At 42.0% G+C, this 19684-nt stretch overlaps 1 protein-coding gene across 2 annotated transcripts; it reads right to left on the bottom strand.

Moving 5' to 3' along the window:
- Positions 1–6223: 6223 nt before the first annotated feature.
- ARPC5 (actin related protein 2/3 complex subunit 5) lies at positions 6224–14650 on the bottom strand. Of its 2 annotated transcripts, none has more exons than XM_080825174.1 (4): positions 14345–14650; positions 11931–12003; positions 9414–9590; positions 6224–7599 (listed from the first exon to the last, which is right to left on the bottom strand). In XM_080825174.1, the coding sequence occupies exons 1-4, from the start codon at positions 14485–14487 to the stop codon at positions 7537–7539; spliced, it is 456 nt and encodes a 151-aa protein (XP_080681300.1). In that variant the 5' UTR covers positions 14488–14650; the 3' UTR covers positions 6224–7536. The 2 variants fall into 2 exon arrangements, with proteins under 2 accessions (XP_080681300.1, XP_080681301.1); XM_080825175.1 differs by having other exon boundaries at positions 11931–12001; positions 14370–14650.
- Between the last annotated feature and the right edge of the window lie 5034 nt (positions 14651–19684).

The raw sequence follows: 19684 nt of genomic DNA, 5'->3' as shown, positions 1-19684 counted from the left end.
GAACTGAAAACGAGAAGTCAGTTTTTGTCTGGGTGTCTGAACTTCAAGATGGAAAATGATAGGGGGTTTCTGACGAACATGGAGAGGAGTCTGGATGGTAATAAAGCCAAAAATAGTGCAGACCTACAGAGAAATGCAGGCATGCATTTTAGGGAGTTAGCATGTCAAGTTAAGTAGAACTTTAGTCACTATCATGTTGTATCGCACCAAGGGGCACCATTTACACAGTTCCTATGAGGGCCCCCCTGAGAACATGACTGCATGGCATGAATGGGGACCCCTGGAGTTGTGCTATGAGACGGTCCTACTTTCAGTTGGTAGATAGAGGTCAGGGGCAAATAACTCAGGGTGTTGAATGTAATTGAGTTGCACGTGTGCCGTCATTCTACCCCTCCAAAACCCACTGCAAACATCACTAATTACCATGGTCTGCCTTCCTGCTGGCGCCCAACATGTCCTACTCAGCACAGCACTCCAGAGTCACCATCAGTCAGCATGTGCCTTGTGTATATATTTCTTGGACCAACAGCTGTACCATGTCATTTATAAGTAGCTTTGTCTCCACAGCAGATGTTTTCCCTCTGGCTAGAATCAACACTGGGAATGACATATACGTTAAGAAAATCTTTTGCTGGGGCACCTGGGTGGCTCAGTGGATTGGGGCCTCTGCCTTCGGCTCGGGTCGTGGTCCCGGGGTCCTGGGATCGATCCCCGCGTCGGGCTCTCTGCTCGGCGGGGAGCCTGCTTCTCCCTCTCTCTCTGCCTGCCTCTCTGCCTACTTGTGATCGCTCTCTGTCAAATAAATAAATAAAATCTTTAAAAAAAAAAAAAAAAAAGAAAATCTTTTGCTTTCTATCTGAGGACCAAGAAAATTTGGAACCAGTACTCAATCACTTGGTGGTACAATGGTATCAGTTAATTAACTTGACTCAATACCAAGAATGAACAAGATTCTGGAATGCTAATTGGGTGATTTCTGATACTGCACTGTTCCCTCTGCCTGGCATTCCTTTCTGCTCTTGTCTATCTGGCAAACTCTTACACAGCCGGCAAGCCTGGTGAAAAGGTTATATTCTTGCAGCTTTTCCCTATCATACACTCTTGGAGAGGTAATTGCTCCCCATTTGGTATTCGACATGACTTTATTCCTTTCTCTATTCTAGCTTGTTTCCTATAGAATTGCAGGCTGCTTATGGTGTCCATTCCCTAGAATGTAGCTTCTGAAAGATAAGGATTGTGTCTTAAATATTCTAAGGAATCCCTAAGTAGAGTCAAGAAAGGTGGTGTAATAATTTTTAATGATTTGTAGTAGCATTGTTGGTAGCATTGTTTTGTAGATTGTTCATAATTGCCAAAGATCAGAAGCCACCTTTCTTTACCTTTAAGGGAAATAAAAAGTGTTGGGATGTATCTGGTACCTTCAGGGTGATACCACAGAATAATGAAAGCTGTTCCATGTAAACTTCCTGGATACCACTACTGGCCAGACGTGAGCTCGAATTCTGTCTCTTAGCCACTGTCTCTGGTGACTTGCAAAGCCGCACACTACCCAGACCACTCATGCTCCCCATCGTGGCTCTAATTTCTGCCTAAGGCTAACAAATTTTTGGCCTACATGTCCACATTGAAGCCAACTGAAATTGTGCTTGGATCTAGGCTATTTGAATCCAAGGAGGATTATTTAACTCTTTTCATAGTTCTCCATTTGTGCTTCAAATATATTCTCCTATCCAGGCACCCCAGGACCTGTGCATAGAACTCAGGATATCTTAGGGGTGCCTGGGTGTCTGGGTGGGTTAAGCGCCTACCTTTGGCTCAGGTCATGTCCCCCCCAGTCGTGGGTTCCAGCCCCACATTGGGCTCCCCGCTCAACGAGGAGTCTGCTTGTCCCTCTGCCCCTCACCTTGCTCATGCTTTCTCTCTCACAAATAAATAAATAAAATCTTAATTAAAAAAGTAAGGTCAGGATATTTTCGATGACTCTGTTCAACCAATATGATGCAAACAATAGATATTTGGTGAGCATCGACTATGTCAGGGGGTTGCAGGGAGTGAGTAAGACATAGCTGTGACCTCAGAAAGGTTGCCCCTTCCGGTGGAAAGTTCAAGAGGTTGTCTGCTGGAGAGGGCGAGCTAGATGCTGGGCTGAAAAATGCGGGAGACTCAGAACGCGGGGCAGGAGCCGAATACTCTTAAGTTCGTCTTTCATGCAGACAGCCTTTAGGGAACTGTTTCGTAGAGAAGAGATGTAAACATGGATAATTTATGTTTATTACTTAAACATCCAAGTAACATCAATGAAGGAAAACAAACGTGAGAGGCGAAGCGCGAGCCCACATGGCTTGTGGTTGGCTCATCACCGCGGGGCAGTAGCACCCCCTTGCGGCCGATGCTGTGCGGTACCTCTGTGGGTCCCAACCTGGCTCGAGAAACACCTGCATTTTAGCGCTCCGGACATTTGGAAACTGGGGTTTTCACATATTCCTCCGTCAGTGATACCGGGCTGAGGTGGAGATGGGGTTAGGGGAAGATCCCAGGCAGGATTACGGACAGAAGCAGCCTTATTGTAGGGCACCCCTGTCGGAAATGTTCAGAGCCAAATCAATTTCTTTATTGGGCTCGTCTTCCCATTCCCAGTCACCTTGGTGCTCTTTTTTGTACTTTTTTTGGTTTCTAAGGTGAAGTTATTTGTAAATCTAAAGGGGAAAAAATGTACTTAAAAATCAAGTCTGAGATTTTGGGTTATTTGCTCAATTGCTGTCCAAAGCAACCTATGGAAATAAACCCCAGCATTTTCGTGGTTTAGAAAGAAAGGGTTTTCAAACACTTCGAGTCAGCTGGGGGATTGGGGTAGGGCCTTACTTGAACGAATCTGCCTGAGAGCCACATATACGATCAGCAGCAACGAGTCTGAGTGCGGGTGCATTGAGGAAACAAAGGCCGGAGGAGTAGAGAGAGAAAGAGGGCGGGAGGCAGCAGCTACAGCAATGAAGAGCGAAAATAATTCGGGAAAGGGAAGCAGAGCAGGAAAATGCCAACAAGGAGTGGAAACAGTCCAGGTAGACAACAGCAGTTAGAGTTTCTCCAGATCCATATGAACCCACCCACGTGTGTGAGGGCCACGGGCAAAGAATGCGGTGGAGTCCCTGTTGTTGGCGTCGTGCCTGGTGAGCCGTGCCTTGGTTCCTTATCCACACAGGTCTACGATTTTGATTCGGATTTCCTCAAGCCCAGTTACCTCAGAGATGTCCCATCTCCTAGGATTTCTTCTGCAAAAACTCTAATCCTCAACTGGCTTTGAAATCAGAATGAGTGCACTCCAAGATCGTCCTCCAAGACAAGCTGCCAATTTGGGGTACCTCCAAAACAGGGGACCGGACAATTAATAGTGCAGGTGATCAAAGTGACTCTTACTGATTCAATTAGGCAATTAATTTTTAGTTATGACCAACAATATATTGAGCTTGGCTAATGAAATCAGAGATTGAGGCTCTGGTTCTTGCTAAATGGAATTAGGACAAAACTAATTAAAATAGAAGTTTATTAGTTAAAATACATCATCTGTGAAAACATGGAAAACGGAGAACATATTGAAAATACTGCATGAAGAGTGGGGTGCCTGGATGGCTCAATCGGTTAAGTGTCCGGCTCGATTTCGGTTCAGGTCATGATCTCAGGGTCCTGAGATGGAGCCTCACCGTTCCTAGGGCTCTGTGCTGAGCTGAGCGTGCAGCCTGCTTAAGACCCTCTCTCCATCTCCCTCTGCCCACCCGCCCCACTCTCTCTCCCTCTAAAAAAAACCAAACCCCCCCAAACCAAAAAACTGCATAAAGAATGACACATAGAGAAATTACATGCTTTGAGAAGCCCTAGGCCACTTTTCTCTTTTCTAGTGGAGTTAGGCATGTTATGAGTATTGAACTCTAACTTCACAGCTTTAAAAGTCATCGAAAAGCAAGTTAAACTCACAGTGAAGAAATAGCTATGCTCTGTGTGCTGCTGGGTATGTTGTTGTAGTTCCTTTTCGAATCTTCTTCTGACCTCAGCACCTGTCTACTCTCCTCACCTCTCTGAAGGGCTTCCGAGTGGATTTTTCCTCTCAACGGTAGCCCCCATGCATCCAGGGTTGAGATTTCTAGAGGAAACCCCAATCCTCTTCTCTCCTGCAAATATCTGTATTTCCCAAGTTCCAGACTTGAGGGAAAAGTGTGGTATAATCTTAGAGTCAGGCAGACAGAGTTGGAATTCCTGTTCTGGCCCCTACAAACCATGGGATCTTCTGTATGTTCTCCAAGCTTCAGTTTTTAAGATAAAGTATACAATGGGTTGGACACATCATAAATACTCAATAAAGGGTAGCTTTTGTATCTTAATCCACATAGTCTCACTCAGAACCTTGCTATGGAAATTAAAAGCCGTGATATGCTGGGGGTACTATGCCTCTGGTCTCCTGTTACTTGTGTTCTATCTGGGTTAGGTTTTGTATCTTTTATAAACCTCATGTAAGGGGCACCTGGGTGGCTCAGAGGGTTAAGCCTCTGCCTTCAGCTCGGATCATGATCTCAGGGTCCTGGGATTGGGCTCTGCATCGGGCTCTCTGCTCAATGGGGAGCCTGTTTCCCCACTCTCTCTGCCTGCCTCTCTGCCTACTTGTGATCTGTCAAATAAATAAATAAAATCTTAAAAAAAAAAAAAAAAGGATTCTAGCCTATCATGTTTAAAAAAAAAAAAGCTCATGTAACTCTGGACCACATGGACTCAGGCAGGATTACTGATGTTCAACTGGCATTTTAAGAAATGTTCAACTTGGGGCGCCTGGGTGGCTCAGTGGGTTAAAGCCTCTGCCTTCAACTCAGGTCATGATCCCAGGGTCCTGGGATCGAGCCCCGCATCGGGCTCTCTGCTCGGCAGGGAGCATGCTTCTCCCTCTCTCTGCCTACTCGTGATCTCTGTCTGTGAAATAAATAAATAAAATCTTTAAAAAAAAAAAAATGTTCAACTGGCATTTTAAGAAATGCTCGAAAATATTTAGAGGATGAAATTATTCATACCTGTTTAAGTGAAGTTATTACTGACGAACATACTTATTACTAGCGTACTATTACTCTTCTATTATGTTCTTCATGATCATTGGGAACACAGTAAATGCTTAAAAAATAACGATTTGTTAATTTGTAGCATCTATAGATTGATTGCACATACATGCTACTAAGTTTCCTTAAGACATCAGCACACTTACTATCAAGTATGACTGTTGCCCACATGGTGTGTTCACCTAATTACCAAGAGGGGATGTGTGCCATTTTCCCCCCTTTAAAAATGGCAAGGGCAAAACAAACAAAAATGGCTACAATGAAACAAACAAACAAAACCCAGAGACTCAAGTAGAAGGGAATGGAAGGGAAAGAACTACTTTTGTGCCCAAAGTGCCCCTTGGGATTTGTATTGGTTTTCTGCAATCACCCTGACTAACCCCCTAAGCTGGTCTGGCAGTGTGGTCAGCACTCAGTCAGCCCAGAGGAATCGGGTGAGCCAGTAGTTTCCAGCCAGCATCCACTCTGAATCAGTCTCTATGCTGCCCTCATTGTTAAATATTTTTACTCTCTCTCCGAGTGAAGCGGATATGCTGGCAGATTTAGAAAACACCCATTTGGGGGACTATAAAATACGGAACTCCAGAATATTCTCCAACAACATTGATAGTCATGAAAATGATGTTAAGAAGGATTTTACAAAGAAGTATTGCAATATCACTTCTGTTTTCATTTTCAAGTTTGTAAGGGGTTATGCTGTACCTACTTGACTATCTATTATTTCGCTTAACTCCCAGCCTTCTGAGTTGCCCTTTCAGTTTCTAGAGCTTTAGAGCAAGCATCTTATCAGGGCCAGTGTGGAGACAAGAGAGGCTGTGGGGTGAGAAAGGGTGTACGGGCTGGGAGCAACGGACACAGCTGCTAGGCTACCTGGTACATTCTAGTTTTGGTTTTTGGGCAGTGATACTTGGGGGCTCGGCTGGCATCCAGAGGGCTATGGAATCATTCCCAAGGCTCCAGCGGTACCCTGCCTTCATCAATGACCCTCCCCTTTACATGTGAATAAAGGAGATTTAGAAATCTTCTGTACCAAATTACTTCTTGTTGAAAGTACCATAACCTACTGGGAAAACAGGAAATCTTCCCCCTTAATTAACCACACATTCGTAAGTATTAAAATAAGAGAAAAATAAATTATTCAACACTGACATTTTATTTCCTGAACTTTTATCATTTTTACAAAACAAAACAAAAAGCAGGTATCAAAAACAGCAAAGAGGTTATAGAATTTCTCCACCAGTTCTCACATAAGACAGTGATTACAAAACTGGTGTCCAATGTAAATACTAAACACAGGCTGATTTCCCTCTTGGTCATGTGCATTCAGGTGGTTTGTTTTGGAGTTACTGAATGATAACATTTTATAAGCACCGGTCATTTTTTGAGAACCGATTTGGTTTGTCCAACAAAGTAAACACTTTTTGCTATGTGGCATTTTCCTTTTTTAAAAACCACTGAGCTAAAATACAGACTGTATATGTGTCTGGATCTGAACCAAATCTTTTAAGATCCTAATTACCCTGAAGAACACTGAAGACATTTATAGGGCATATTAAACACTAGTTATATACCTCATAATGTCTAAGGCAGCTATTATATTTCTAAAGAAAAGAGCGTTTCATTCAGAGGCTGCCCAGAGTTTGAACTTCATCATTGTTTCCACGTCTTTTCTCATTTGGAGTAGTTTCCCCACATTGGGTCATATTATTAGAACAAAGTTTTATGCTTGTGCCAAACTGGCTCTGGCATTTCCTAGATACATTTTTGTAGAGCAAGACTCCTTGCTCTGGACCCTGGAGACCACAAAGAAATCGAGAGGCCATGATTATCGGATGCAGAGAGGAAGAAGCGTACTTAAGATCACGTGATCTGGAGGTAAGCAGAAACAAAGCTGCCACTTGGAGTGGTGTTCACCCACCACTCATTCCAGAAACACATTTTGCTTAAATAAAGGAATTATGGTCCAGTTTTGCAATGTTAACAGCTGCCAGTTTCTCAGCTGTATTTTTTATAAAGATCATTTCCTGGCTAGCAATGAGTTAGGAAACTGGCCTCAAATTCTGATCAAATTTCTCACTATTAGTCAAAAACAAAACAACACAACTTAAAAAAATGCAAAACAAAACAAAACCCCACCAGCCAATAGGGGTTAAAATTGCACAATTAAACTTGAAGGCAAATTGTACTATATACAGACAGGTATACACCGAAATCGTTTTTGAGAGCATGGAATACTCCTGTTCATAAACATTTCCTCTGTATTATCCCAATTTTCATGAAAGGAAAACTGATATGTGATTTTGTTCTTTACAGATATGAAAAAGGAAGCAAGAAGGCAAAGCTGAGAGAAACAGATGCTGCCTAAAGGGCAGCGGTGGCATTTGGTTGTTTTGGTCTTTGTACCAGCGACTCCCACACCCACAGGCTCTCCAGTTCCTGCCGACTACACGGTTTTCCTTGCAGTCAGGACTCGAACAATGGACCCGACTCCTCCAGCAGCAAGTGCCTAAGAACAAACCAAAACGTAAATGCTGATGGAATCAGAAAGGGTCAATTCTCATACCAAGTAAAACATTTTTCTTAAAGAAGGAATGTGTCCAGCTATCGGCTTTGGATTCATTAATTTTCACATACATTTCTTGCATACCCATCGTGCGCCAGGCACTGTTCTCAGCTCACAGAGACCCACACCACCTTCGGAGTCCCTGCCTTGTGCACCCACATGCCAGTGAGACAGTAGCTGATATTCTAGTAAGTTGTTTTCATGTAACAGGATGTTCTTACGGCATGTGCTTGCCTAAAACAAGTGCTCACATGTAAATTAGGACTTTCATATTGCTCTCTTAACTCTGTCAGGAAGAAATTCAAACTGGGATCAACTACCCTAAGTTCCATTTAGATTAGCCAGTCTGTCAGATTCTTTTTATTCCCCCAAGCTAAGAATGTATTATTCAATAGCTAAGAACTTGGGAAATTTAATTTTGACTTTACCTTCAAAAACTGCAAGTCCTGAGTATCAGGAATTGAAAGCTCTGGCTTACTTACTGAATACTTCTGTGTACTGGGTACCGTGTTGGATGCTAGGGATAGAGCATCCTCTGGTCTACCAGGAAGGGACAGATATATAAGGAGATCATGCTAGTGTAATATATGCAGTGACAGAGGTGTGTCCTCAGTGAGGAGGCACTCAGGCACAGAGAAAATCCTGAGCAAAGGTCGAGGAGTGTGAAACAGTACAGTGTATTCTGGGAAAGCATACGATTACGGTGCTCACTGCCAGAGCATGGGGGGGAAGGACAACACAGCAGAGGAGCGGCTAGACTTGGGAACCTGGGCTTCATTCTGCAGGTGGCTGACAGGGTAGATCTGGATTGGAGAGAGGGCATTTTGGCAACCGGGTGGCGAACAGATTCGAGAGAGGCAGAATTGGTAGCTGGAGGCCCGGATAGGAAGTTACAGCAACAAATGGAGAGAGGCTGCAAAGAGCTGCATTAGAGAGGTATCCAAGTGCGTGGCTGGAGAATTACTTAGTGGACAGAATGGCAAAAACTGGTGACTGATGTTAGGAAGCAATCAAGGCTTAACATGGACCTCAGTTTCCCCATCCACCAAAACAGGTATGACAGCAAGCTTTCTCTCCTAGTATTTTTATGAGGATTAAAGGAGTTAATATTTTTAAAGTGCTTGGGAGAGTGCTTGGAATACAGTAAGTGCTCCATCAACGGCTGCTATGATCCTGACACTGGACAGGAACCAGGTGGCTTAGGTTTTTAAGCGGGCTCTTCACCTCTAAATTGAGGATGACAAAGATGTTTATATACCTTGTAGGGTCATTATAAGGCTTAAATGAAACATCAACTAATGGTACAGTGACTGGCAAATGGAAAGTGTTCCTGAACAGGATGACCATATACATTACTCTCCAACTGGTACACTGGAGACTGAAAGGGAACTAGTCATAATTATGCTGGGAGAACAGGCATGAACTGGGGCCATCTTGGGAAAACGGGGAGGTCTGGTTACCCCATCCATAAAAGTTAGCTCTCTTTATCTGGCCACGGATGAGACATCAAGTGACTTGACAAAGACGTTTTACTATCTCTTTAGTGTGTGTTTTCATCACTGAATGTGTTGTAAACGAGAATCTCTTAAAACCAAGGTCAGTAAGCATAAATCTAAACTTTCATTTTCATGCATTTATTTGTAAAAACAAAGATGTACAGCCGAGGAGTCAAAATAATTATTTAGGTGGTAGAAGGTGTCATTGTTACTTTCTATTATAAAGGAGCCAGTCATAGTGATTTAGAATTCGTAACTTACCTTTTCATGCCATTGCAATAACACAGCACTGCTATTGTCAGAGGGGCTCTCGAAGCCTTTATAAATATACTTCATTAGAAGATCCACACCATTCTTGTCCAGGGATTGAACTGCCTTTTCAATATCATTTGCTTTAAAAGAGATGAGCACCTTCAAAACAATGCTGCCTGCTCGATCCTGGGGATAAATAAAGAACAGAACATTTATTTTTATCTATCAATTTATTTATTTATTTTTAATTAATCTCTTTTTAAAAAAGATTTATTTGACACAGAGAGAGAATCACAAGTAGGCAGAGCAGCAGGCAGAGAGAGAGGGGGGGAAGCAGGCTCCCCGCTGAGCAGAGAGCCTGATGTGGGGCTTGAGCCCAGGACCCTGAGATCACAACCTGAGCTGAAGGCAGAGGCTTAACCCTCTGAGCCACCCAGGCACCCCAAACAGAACATTTAGACGTGCGTGTGAAGTGGTTGTTCCAGAAAGGCTCCACTGAGGTGACATTAAAACCTGATGGGACATGAAAGCAGCATCCTTGGGTATATCTGAGAAAACCATTTCAGACAGAGGAAAGAACAAATGCTGTTACTGTGTGTCCAGGGTGTTTAAGGAACAGCAGAAAGCTCCCTGGGGGCCGGAGCGATATGGCAGAATAGTAGGACAGGAAGTCAGAGAGGCAGCGGGAAGACAGACCACATAAGCCCTGCAGGCCACTGTGAGGATTCTGGCTTTAAGAGAAATGAGAAGATGTTGGAAGGTTTTGAGAAGACCAGTGATATAAACTGACTTGTATTTTAACGGGATCCCTTTGGCTGCCATGCCGAGAAAAAGCTGATGCTGGGCTGGTAGTGGGGCAGGGAACGAGGCAGAGCGGGAGACCAGTTTGGAAGGGACTGCGATAATATAGGCTGGCTTGGGCTAGCATGGGAGCAGTGGAGGGGGACAGACTCTTGACATGTCTGAAGGAGAGCTGAAAGGATTTGCTTACAAACACATATGATAACTTGCCCATTTTATTAAATCAGTATTTAAATTTTACTTCTTGACCTCAAAAAAACCCCTGAGGACAAAGAAAAAAATGAACTGCAATTCTATATTGAACCATCCTTCAATATAATAAATAAAAATAAGCTTTTAAGAACACTCATTTTAAGTTTCATATCTACAGTCAAGATATAAGATATAGTGATCTTCATTTTACAATGATTTTTTTTTCTTTGATAAAAGGCTGCTCCAAGAGCAAAGTCATTTTTTCACCCATGAAGGAAGCAAAGAGAACACTTAATTTACCCTTTCAACAATTTCACCTCGCCTATTCAAGAGTGATATCTTTGGCATTCCTAATGATCAGGAGTTTACAGAATGTTTCTACCACCTATTGTTGTCTTCAGTTTAAAGACTATGCAATTACCCAATTTAGAAAAATATTCTTAACCACCACAGCTATAACTTCCCACCCGCAAACTGTGACAAAAACTCACCCGTGTAAAAGCAGAAGGTGGTAAAACTGAAATTTCAATGACCTCTCTTGTCACTTTCAAAACCAAAGAAAATGTTTCCTCTCACTGTTGCCTAGGTAATTATTATACATTTACTTAAATTATTACTAGTATTCAGTTAAAGGGATCTTTAGGGTTCCTATAGACAATGGGGTCAGAGCTCTGGGCTTCATTTTAAATAATCAGTAAGTTCGTTCTCCAGAATTTCTGTTAAGACTGCTGCTGGGGATGTTAAGTCATGTTTTTCTGAAGGGCAATTTGGCAATACCACTTGTACCAAAAGCCTTAAAAAATGTGCATTCTAAAACTCAGCAATTCACTTCTAGGAATTCATTCAAAGAAAAAAAGTAACAATATACCCCAAATGTTCATTTCAGTACTGTTTACAACAACAGGTCAATAATCTAAACATATGACAAAAGGAGATTAGTTACATGTAAACTGCAGCCTATCTATATGAAGCCATTAAAAAAGATGCTTTTGAAATAAACTTACTGCCAAGGAAAGATGTTCATATATATTAAAAAAAAAAAGCCAGTTATAAAACTCCATTAAAAAAAACCAACAAAGCAAGACAACTAATACAAAAACTCTGTAAGCATAAAGCAACACCAAAAAGTAGTAACTGGCCGCCTCTGCACAGGGGATGACGATGATTACCCTTCTGTCCCCTCACTTCTCTGAGTTCTCTATAAACATTTAATACTTGCATAATTTAGAAAAATTTCTAAAAAGCAACCAAATGGAATCTGTTTATTTTGTAACAGTTTTGTTTATTCTTCAGGCCTTTGCTCAAATTCAACCCAAGTGCCTCCAATAAACACACAAAAAAGATCTCTCATTCTCATAACTCAGTATTAGATTGCTGTTTTCACATGTAAATTTTTACCTATCAAACTACAGAGTAAGCTCTTCCACATCAAAGACAATAAATGGTTAAAATATTTGTTGACTTCATGACACTTCAGAGGATTCTGGTAAGAAAGCTTTGGTATCAGCAGAGATCACTGTGTCTGGGACTTACCTTCACCGCCTGACTCTTGGTGTTGATAGGGGGATTTTTCAGAGCTGCCTGGAGGGCGGCTGTCATGTTTCCTGTGATAGAGGTTAAGGGGATAGCACCAAAGGGCAGCCCTCAGGAAAGCACTGTAAATATCATTGGTTCTTAAGACCTGACTTTATACATAGAAAGAAAAATTACCACGGTCACTCTGTTCAATATTGGAAAACTCAGCATGTTGGTTTCAAGGATGTCAAACAAATGTAAAATATTGAAGACACGAAAACGTAGTAAGGCAAAAACCAGTTCTTGTCTGGCTCTAATTACTAAATGAACACTTTGGTGATAGCCTTTTCTTTTCCAGTAAGACACAGATGCAAACATTATCCAGTTATATTTTTAAAAAATTATATGTATCTCAGAATTAGCAGGTCCCAAAATGAAACAGCATATTCTCAACCAAGATGTCTTTTTATGTGATTCTGACTGGAAAAATAAAGACCAAACGTTTGCTAGAATTATATTCTATATGAATTGAAATGTGGGTAGAAAATACTGGTGATTATTGCAGCACTCTAAATGATATACCTCAGCAATCTCTCAATATTAATGAAAAGAAGTACTACAAAAGATCTAGTAATTCAAGGACCTTTAGGTAGTAGCTTAATTTTTCTGTTTTGCATTATTTTCTCTTATATTTCATAAAGGTCATTGAAACTGTTTTAGGTCATACCTATTAAATTTAGTCTTTGAAAGCACCAGTGAGTTAGCGAGTATGAGACACGGAAGGCCAATCAGACTGTCAGAATACACAGTCATTCCCCTAAAAGGAAAACCACAGAGTTCACTTGTTCCTCCATCTGTAGTGCCTGGCCCAGAGCTTGTCTCTTCTGGTTACAACAAAAGAAGAGACAGTGTCTTTTTATTTTACGATAGTGATTAAAAAGCAGATCCATTATACGGATACAGGGGTACCAGTTAAGAGTCATCACCCAACACAACAACCTAAAGTTAGTTCACAAAACATCATTTATCCACCACAAAGAGTGTTTTCAGACAGAGTCATGTTCACTGCTTATGTCTGGGAGAAAGAGAGAAAAAAAAGTCTGACCAAAAAAAGCCCCCAAAACAAAACCCTATGGGTGGTTGTAAGCTGTTATTTTCAAGGGTTAACGGAACTTCTAGAAAAGCATGTCTTTTGCAGGCTGGCTCATTTTTAAGACCTAAAGTGTTTAAGTATTTAAGTAATGCAAAATAGCAACAGCTGACTGTGAAAGTTGTGGAAATCAAAGAAACATCTGTATGTTGATAAATGTTTAGTGCTGTATTTTAGGTGCTTTTAAGACTAGATATAGTTACAACCAATATTTTCACTCACATTTCTCCATTATACTTTATTTAACAGGACATTGACGAGGAAAGGGTTTAGAGTCTTCCCTATCTTATAATACATTCAAGAATAATTAGAAATGAGTGAATTCAGTAATTGAGAGTCTCTAAAATTACAGCATTAGTTGTTGCAACATTTACATTTTTCTAAAAAAGATGTGATGCAAATACTCAAATTTATGAATATTCAAATATGCAAAAACAAAACCCAGGAACTGACAGCCACATTTTAACTGAAATGGAAACGATTTCAGGGTTACAAAAATGATCCTGCTTTGTACAAATGACTCATCGTCTATTTTATTCACTGGGGTTTATTTTAAATATTTCCAGGGATTCTCCATATACAATCCCTCTTTCCATTGTCCCTCACTTAGCAGGTAAAAGCCTCCAACCTTCCTTCTCGGGAGTTGGTTTTTTTCGTACTCTTTCCCTTCCTCCCGGTTAACAAATTCTGTACCTTGCAACCTTTATCTTGCCAAATTCCTTTCTCTTTACATAATAATGCTTTTAAAAAACGCCCAGGGGCTAAAAGGACAGAGGGCCTCAATTCTGCAAACCGCCCTATCCCTCCCAGCAAGGAATAAACTCCTAACGCTGCCAAAACCAAACCACCACAACAGAAGCAGCAGCCCGCTACTCCCAATCACAAATTTCTGGAGCCGATGTGACTCCGGCCAGCACCATCCTGGGGAGGACAACGTAAGCGCCCCCCGAGAGCCAGAGCGCAGCACCAGATGCCTCCCCCCGCGCCGCTAGGGCGCGGCCGGCCCCGCCAGTTCCCGGAGGCAGGAACTCCGGCCGCAACCTGAGGAATCGGGGCGGGAAAGGCGCGCCGGGAAGGGCAAGTTTCCGAGGCGGGTCCCTGGGGTCTCGGGGCGACTCGGGTAGAAATGGGAGTGTCCCCTGCCCTCTCAGAGCGGAGGACCCCAGAGAGACAAATTTAAGTCATGGGCCGCTGGGGGCGGCTCCGCGCCCCAGCCCCGGGGGCTGCGGGGTCCCGGGAGAGGGGCGGGGCGGGGAAGGGAGGCCGGCAGACGCAAGGATATTGCCGCAGGCAGGAGTCCACCTCGCCTTCGTCGGGCCCGGCCTGCCCATCGCCCCCGTCCTCCTCGTCCACGAACTTGTTCTCGTCGTACTCATCCACGTCCACCTTCCGGAACCGGGCCGACGACACCGTGTTCTTCGACATCCCCGATCCGGACCGGTAGCAAAAGCCTCCTCTGGGTTGCTGCCTCTACCTAGGTAAGCGAAGCCCACCAGGAACCCGCAGCCTGGCGCCTTCACTTCCCTCTTCCGCTCTGGGGCGTCGCCGGCAGTCGGGGCTCGGGCGCTTCTGGGCCTGCGCGCTGGCGGCGCTCCTTCCTCCTCAGCTTCATGCTCTTCTCTAGCCTCCTACGCCGCCCCCGCTCTTCCCCGGGGAGCGCGCGCGAGGGAGGGAGCGCGCTGAACGCAGTGCGCAGGCGCGGGCTCTCTGCAGGAAAGGGGAGGGGCTGGGTGAAGGAGGCGGGGGCGGAGGGGGCGGGGCCGGAGGGAGGGCCGAAAGCGGGGCCGCAGGCAGAGGGAAGAGGCAATTGGTCGTCCGATGCCGTCATGTGATCCTCAGAGGGTTTCCATAGCAACGCTTCTCTGCGGTCCAGTCGGGGCGGGGGGTGGGGAGGGTCCTTAGGTTGGTGGCTATGGGCACTGGGGGCGGGTGGCTTTTGCTGCCGCCGCCGCTGCCGGCGACCTGTCATCTGGGTCCTGCGTGAGGTCCGGCTGGCCCGGACTTGCCTGTGAGGTGGGATGGACTGGTTGCCGGACCGAGTCCCCTGCAGTTGGCAGGAGTATGGGGCGGAGTGATGCGCGCCCGGGCGCCCAGCGTCGTTTTAGTTGTCAGAGACATCACTTCGGACCGTGCACTGCCGCGGCTGCGTTCCTGAGCCGGGAGCCCCTTTCCCCGCGTTGGAACTACGCTGTGCAGCCAGCGGGAGGTCCCCAAGGACGGAGTCGAAAGGTCATATCTTATCCGTCAGTGCGGTGTGACAGCATCCCGACGGCACCTGCAGAGTAGGTGTCATATCCATTGGGAGGGAGGGGAAGGTTCTGGGCAGGGGCTGGGGTGGCAAAACTGGGGCGAACCTGTGGAATTTGGGGTAGGGTCAGTCACGGACACCTTAAAATAAGTGGCTGTTTGGAGCAAGATTGTTAGAAAAGGATAGGGGCGAGTTACACTCTCCGGCGATGTGGGGAAACAAAACGTGTGAGGATTAGTAGAAACCAGATCTTTAAGATTTATATTTGTGACTTAAGATTTGTATGATCCTGCTAGGCCAGCTTTTCCTTATATTTGACATCCTCATTTCTGAGAGCAAAGCTCTCAGAAGATAAGAAGATAGAGGCACTAACACTAAAGAAATGGTAGTTGTGCTCTGTGTATAACACTGAAGTACAGATATTTGCAGAATAAAATTATTTTGGACATTCAGCTGGACGCTGCTCAGATAGCTTTATGTTTTCCTGACATCCTGTCAGGTCTAGCTCAATTCCACCTCAAGCAGAAAGCCGGTTGTTGCCCTGTTAATACCCCAATCCTTGGTTTCCTGTGCTGTATTGAAAAGAGCACTGGACTCAGAGTCGGAAAACCCTGGCTCAAGTCTTGACTTCGACTCATAATCCATTTGATTGAGGCATGCCACTTAAAATTCTGAATTTCAGGTTCTTCGTTGCTGAAGTGGAGCTAATAATGTGTACTTCACGAGTCTGTTCTGATGATTACAGGAAAGTGTTCTGAAGTTCTAAAATTCTACATACATGTAAAATACATGTTACCTGTACCATTGATTTTGGCACTAGTCTTATGAATTACTTAATGACATATCATGTTTTATTTCGCTCCTGGAAGAGATCAAAAGATTCTGGAGGGCAAAGGCTTGTCTTATATTTATTTTGTATCTTCTTTTACATCTGATATAATGCTCGGCATGCAGGCAGAACTCAATACATTTAGGTACTCAGTTATTCATTGATGAATGAATAAATGTTTGAAAGTCAGAGTGAACATAATGAATCAGTAAGGAAAGGAAGAGAGATCTCAAAATCAACCATTTGTTGGACAGATACGCATACATATGTATATATGTGTATCTATATCTACATTGACATGTATACATATGTATATATGTGGAGATATATACATATATATGTGTATGTATATGTATATATGGTGAGAGACAGAGGGAGTTCTCAGGAATGGAATACATCCTTTCTTGGAGGGAAGAAGCAATATGGCATTTTCCTCTTCTCAATTAAATCACTCTTATAGAAAATATATCATTTAGGTGGTGGAAGTAACATTTCTTTAAATTAAGATTGAAGTTATGAGCAAACACATGATAAAAAAAACTCCTCCATGCTCTGTTTTCAGAGAGCAGAGGAAAATTTTCTACCTGTTGGTAATATTTATTTTAAAAAGTCATATGCCAATGTATCAGACCATTACTATGGTGAGTGGCATTATATAATTTACAATAAAGATTTGTTTTACTATTTCCTCCTCAGTTTCAGTCTTTTGCTAACTTTGGTAAGAGCTCAACAGTATACTTATTTTGTTGTGAAAGATGATTGTACTCTTTTTTTCTTCTAAATCAAGATTTTCTTTTAAGAGAAAATTGAACATTAGAAGCCCTATTGAGAGCAAACAGAAACAAGGATTTAAGACTAATGTATCCCTTCTCTTACATTTCTCTTCTTTTGTATTAGGTCTTATTTAGGAAATGCCTCTGTTCTCTTATTTTAGAACTGGGAAAGAATTCTGGGGTAGAAATCAACTTAAGGGAATAGTGAGAGGAATTTAAAAAATCGAGTTGCTCAAGGGTATAATTGATTTGATTACCCAGAATCTTGCTCTATATGTTGAATGTGTTAAATATAACTAATTCTCAGTTGCATAATGCATTATACATTTGAGATGTAATACTGTCAAAAGGTCCTTTTCCAATATGGTATTTTTTATTGTCTCGCAATGATAAGTACCTAGTATATAGTAGGTATGAAACATATTTCTATCCAATGAATAATCTAACAATTTTGCGATCATATTTAGAGAGTGAGTATTTCTTAATGGATACATTAATTTCCTCCCTATCCTAATCAGCTAACAGTCAAATCTATAAAGCTTTAGGGAAATGTGTGTGTGTGTGTATGTGTGTGTGTAGAAACCTGTCCTTAAATTATGTTTTAATTAGATAATACACATTATTCCACTTTCTTGCAAATTACAACTTTTTATGTTAACCATGGTACTTAATTCATTTTAGGTAATATTATTCCCCCTATTTTAATTTTCCAAATGAGTGTGTATCCCTGAAATAACAGATCCATGAGGTTTTAGGACATTTTATTTACTGTGCAAATAACCTGGTTTAGTTGAATACTAAAGTATTCAGACTAAATCTAAATTTTCTCAAGGTTAATGCTGCGTGATAGTACGTAGCTCCTTTTTATTATCTGTGATAATGCAAAGAGTGAAGAATCTTTTTAATTAGAAAGGATTTTGATAAAACTATTTTATAATAGGTCTTTCTTTTCAGATATTTTAAACTGAGTGCTCTACCTACCATGTGCTTGTTTTTCCCAGCCTTGACACTAAATACTTAACAAACGAAGACATTGAATCCCACAGCAATGAAATGGAATTGAGGCCAGTGTTAATCAAATACATCAAACATGTGTTATAAATATAAAATAAATAAGTAAAGTTCAGTTCTGGTAATGGTGATGTAATACCACTGTTCTCTAGCAACATAATTAGTACAATATAAAAAGATTTTTTTTTAAAGATTTTATTTATTTATTTGACACAGAGAGAGGCCCAAGTAGGCAGAGAGGCAGGCAGAGAGAGGGGGGGAAGCAGGCTCCCCACTGAGCAGAGAACCCGATGTGGGGCTCAGTCCCAGGACCCTGAGACCATGACCCGAGCCGAAGGCAGAGGCTTAACCCACTGAGCCACCCAGGCACCCCTATAAAAATATTTTTTAGCATGTTACCTAGACTATAGTATGGTCTAATGCTTGTACATAATATCCAAATGAACTAGTTCTGTGTTGAACCACTAGCCTTCAAAATTTTCAATTTTTGCTTTGTGATTTATTTTAGCTTTATGTAACTTTATGATTATACACTAAGTTAGGATAGATAGGGTGAACTATTTTACAACGGGACCTTTATTTATTTATATGTTAGTACTTATAAGATTAAAAATTTTAATCTGTACTCTTGTCTCAGGCAAAACGTTTAGTGCTAAATCAAACAAAAATAAATCTTTTTTTTTTTTAAGATTTTAATTTATTTATTTGACAGAGAGAGATCACAAGTAGGCAGAGAGTCAGGCAGAGAGAGGAAGGGAAGCAGGCTCCCCACTGAGCAGAGAACCCGACGCGGGGCTCCATCCCAGGACCCTGGGACCATGACCTGAGGCCGAAGGCAGAGGCTTCAACCCACCGAGCCACCCAGGCACCCCTAAATCTTATTTGTTAAACATTGTTTTGAATTGGACTCTCTGTTTAATTTTTTTACCTGCTTATAATAATATTAAGAGAAGCTATGGATTTAAAAATTTGTTTATTCTGTATTCTTTCCCACTGCTGGGATCTCTTATTAATGCTAACAGTTGTTTTAGGGTTGCGTTTCTTGTCATAGTTTATAATCATAATATTTGAGATAAGGATAACTTACATTTTCTTTTCTAATATTTATATCACTTTCATTTATTTTTTTAAATCTTATTGCATTAGTTGGACTCAAAAACAGTGTTGAAAAACTGGGTGATATTAGGGATCTCTTCTTTGTTTCTCTTTTAATGGAAATGGTGTTGGTATTTTACCAGTTTATATTTCCTATTGTTTTAGGATATTTAGGAATGATTGCTGAAATTATCGAATGCTTTTTTTGAGGAATCTAGTAACAGAAACAGTATTATTTTTTATCTTTTACTTAAATGTAATGAATATATATGTATTCATATATATTCATATATGTATATATACATATATACTATATATATATTTTAAAGATTTTATTTGAGAGAGAGAGAGCAAGCATGGGGGGAGTTGGGGAGGGGCAGAGGGAGAAGGAGAAGGAGCCTAATGCAGTGGCTCCATACAGGCTTGATCCCAGGACCCTGAGATCATGACCTGAGCAGAAGGCAGACGCTTAACTGACTGATCACCCAGGTGCCCCTATCTATATATATTTTTTGCACTGAACGAGTCCCACATTTCTAGAATAGATTGTGGTTACTATTTTGATTACTTGATAGTTTCGATTAGTTTATATTTTGTTTACGTGATTTCAGGATCAATACGTATAAGTGCGATTGCCCCATAGTATTCTTTGCCGTCTCTATTCAA

Source organism: Martes martes (assembly GCF_963455335.1).
Source record: "Martes martes genome assembly, chromosome: 15".
NCBI classification, from domain to species: domain Eukaryota; kingdom Metazoa; phylum Chordata; class Mammalia; order Carnivora; family Mustelidae; genus Martes; species Martes martes.
Note: the sequence above shows the minus strand (reverse complement) of the source record. Positions and strands in the feature narration are given on the sequence as shown.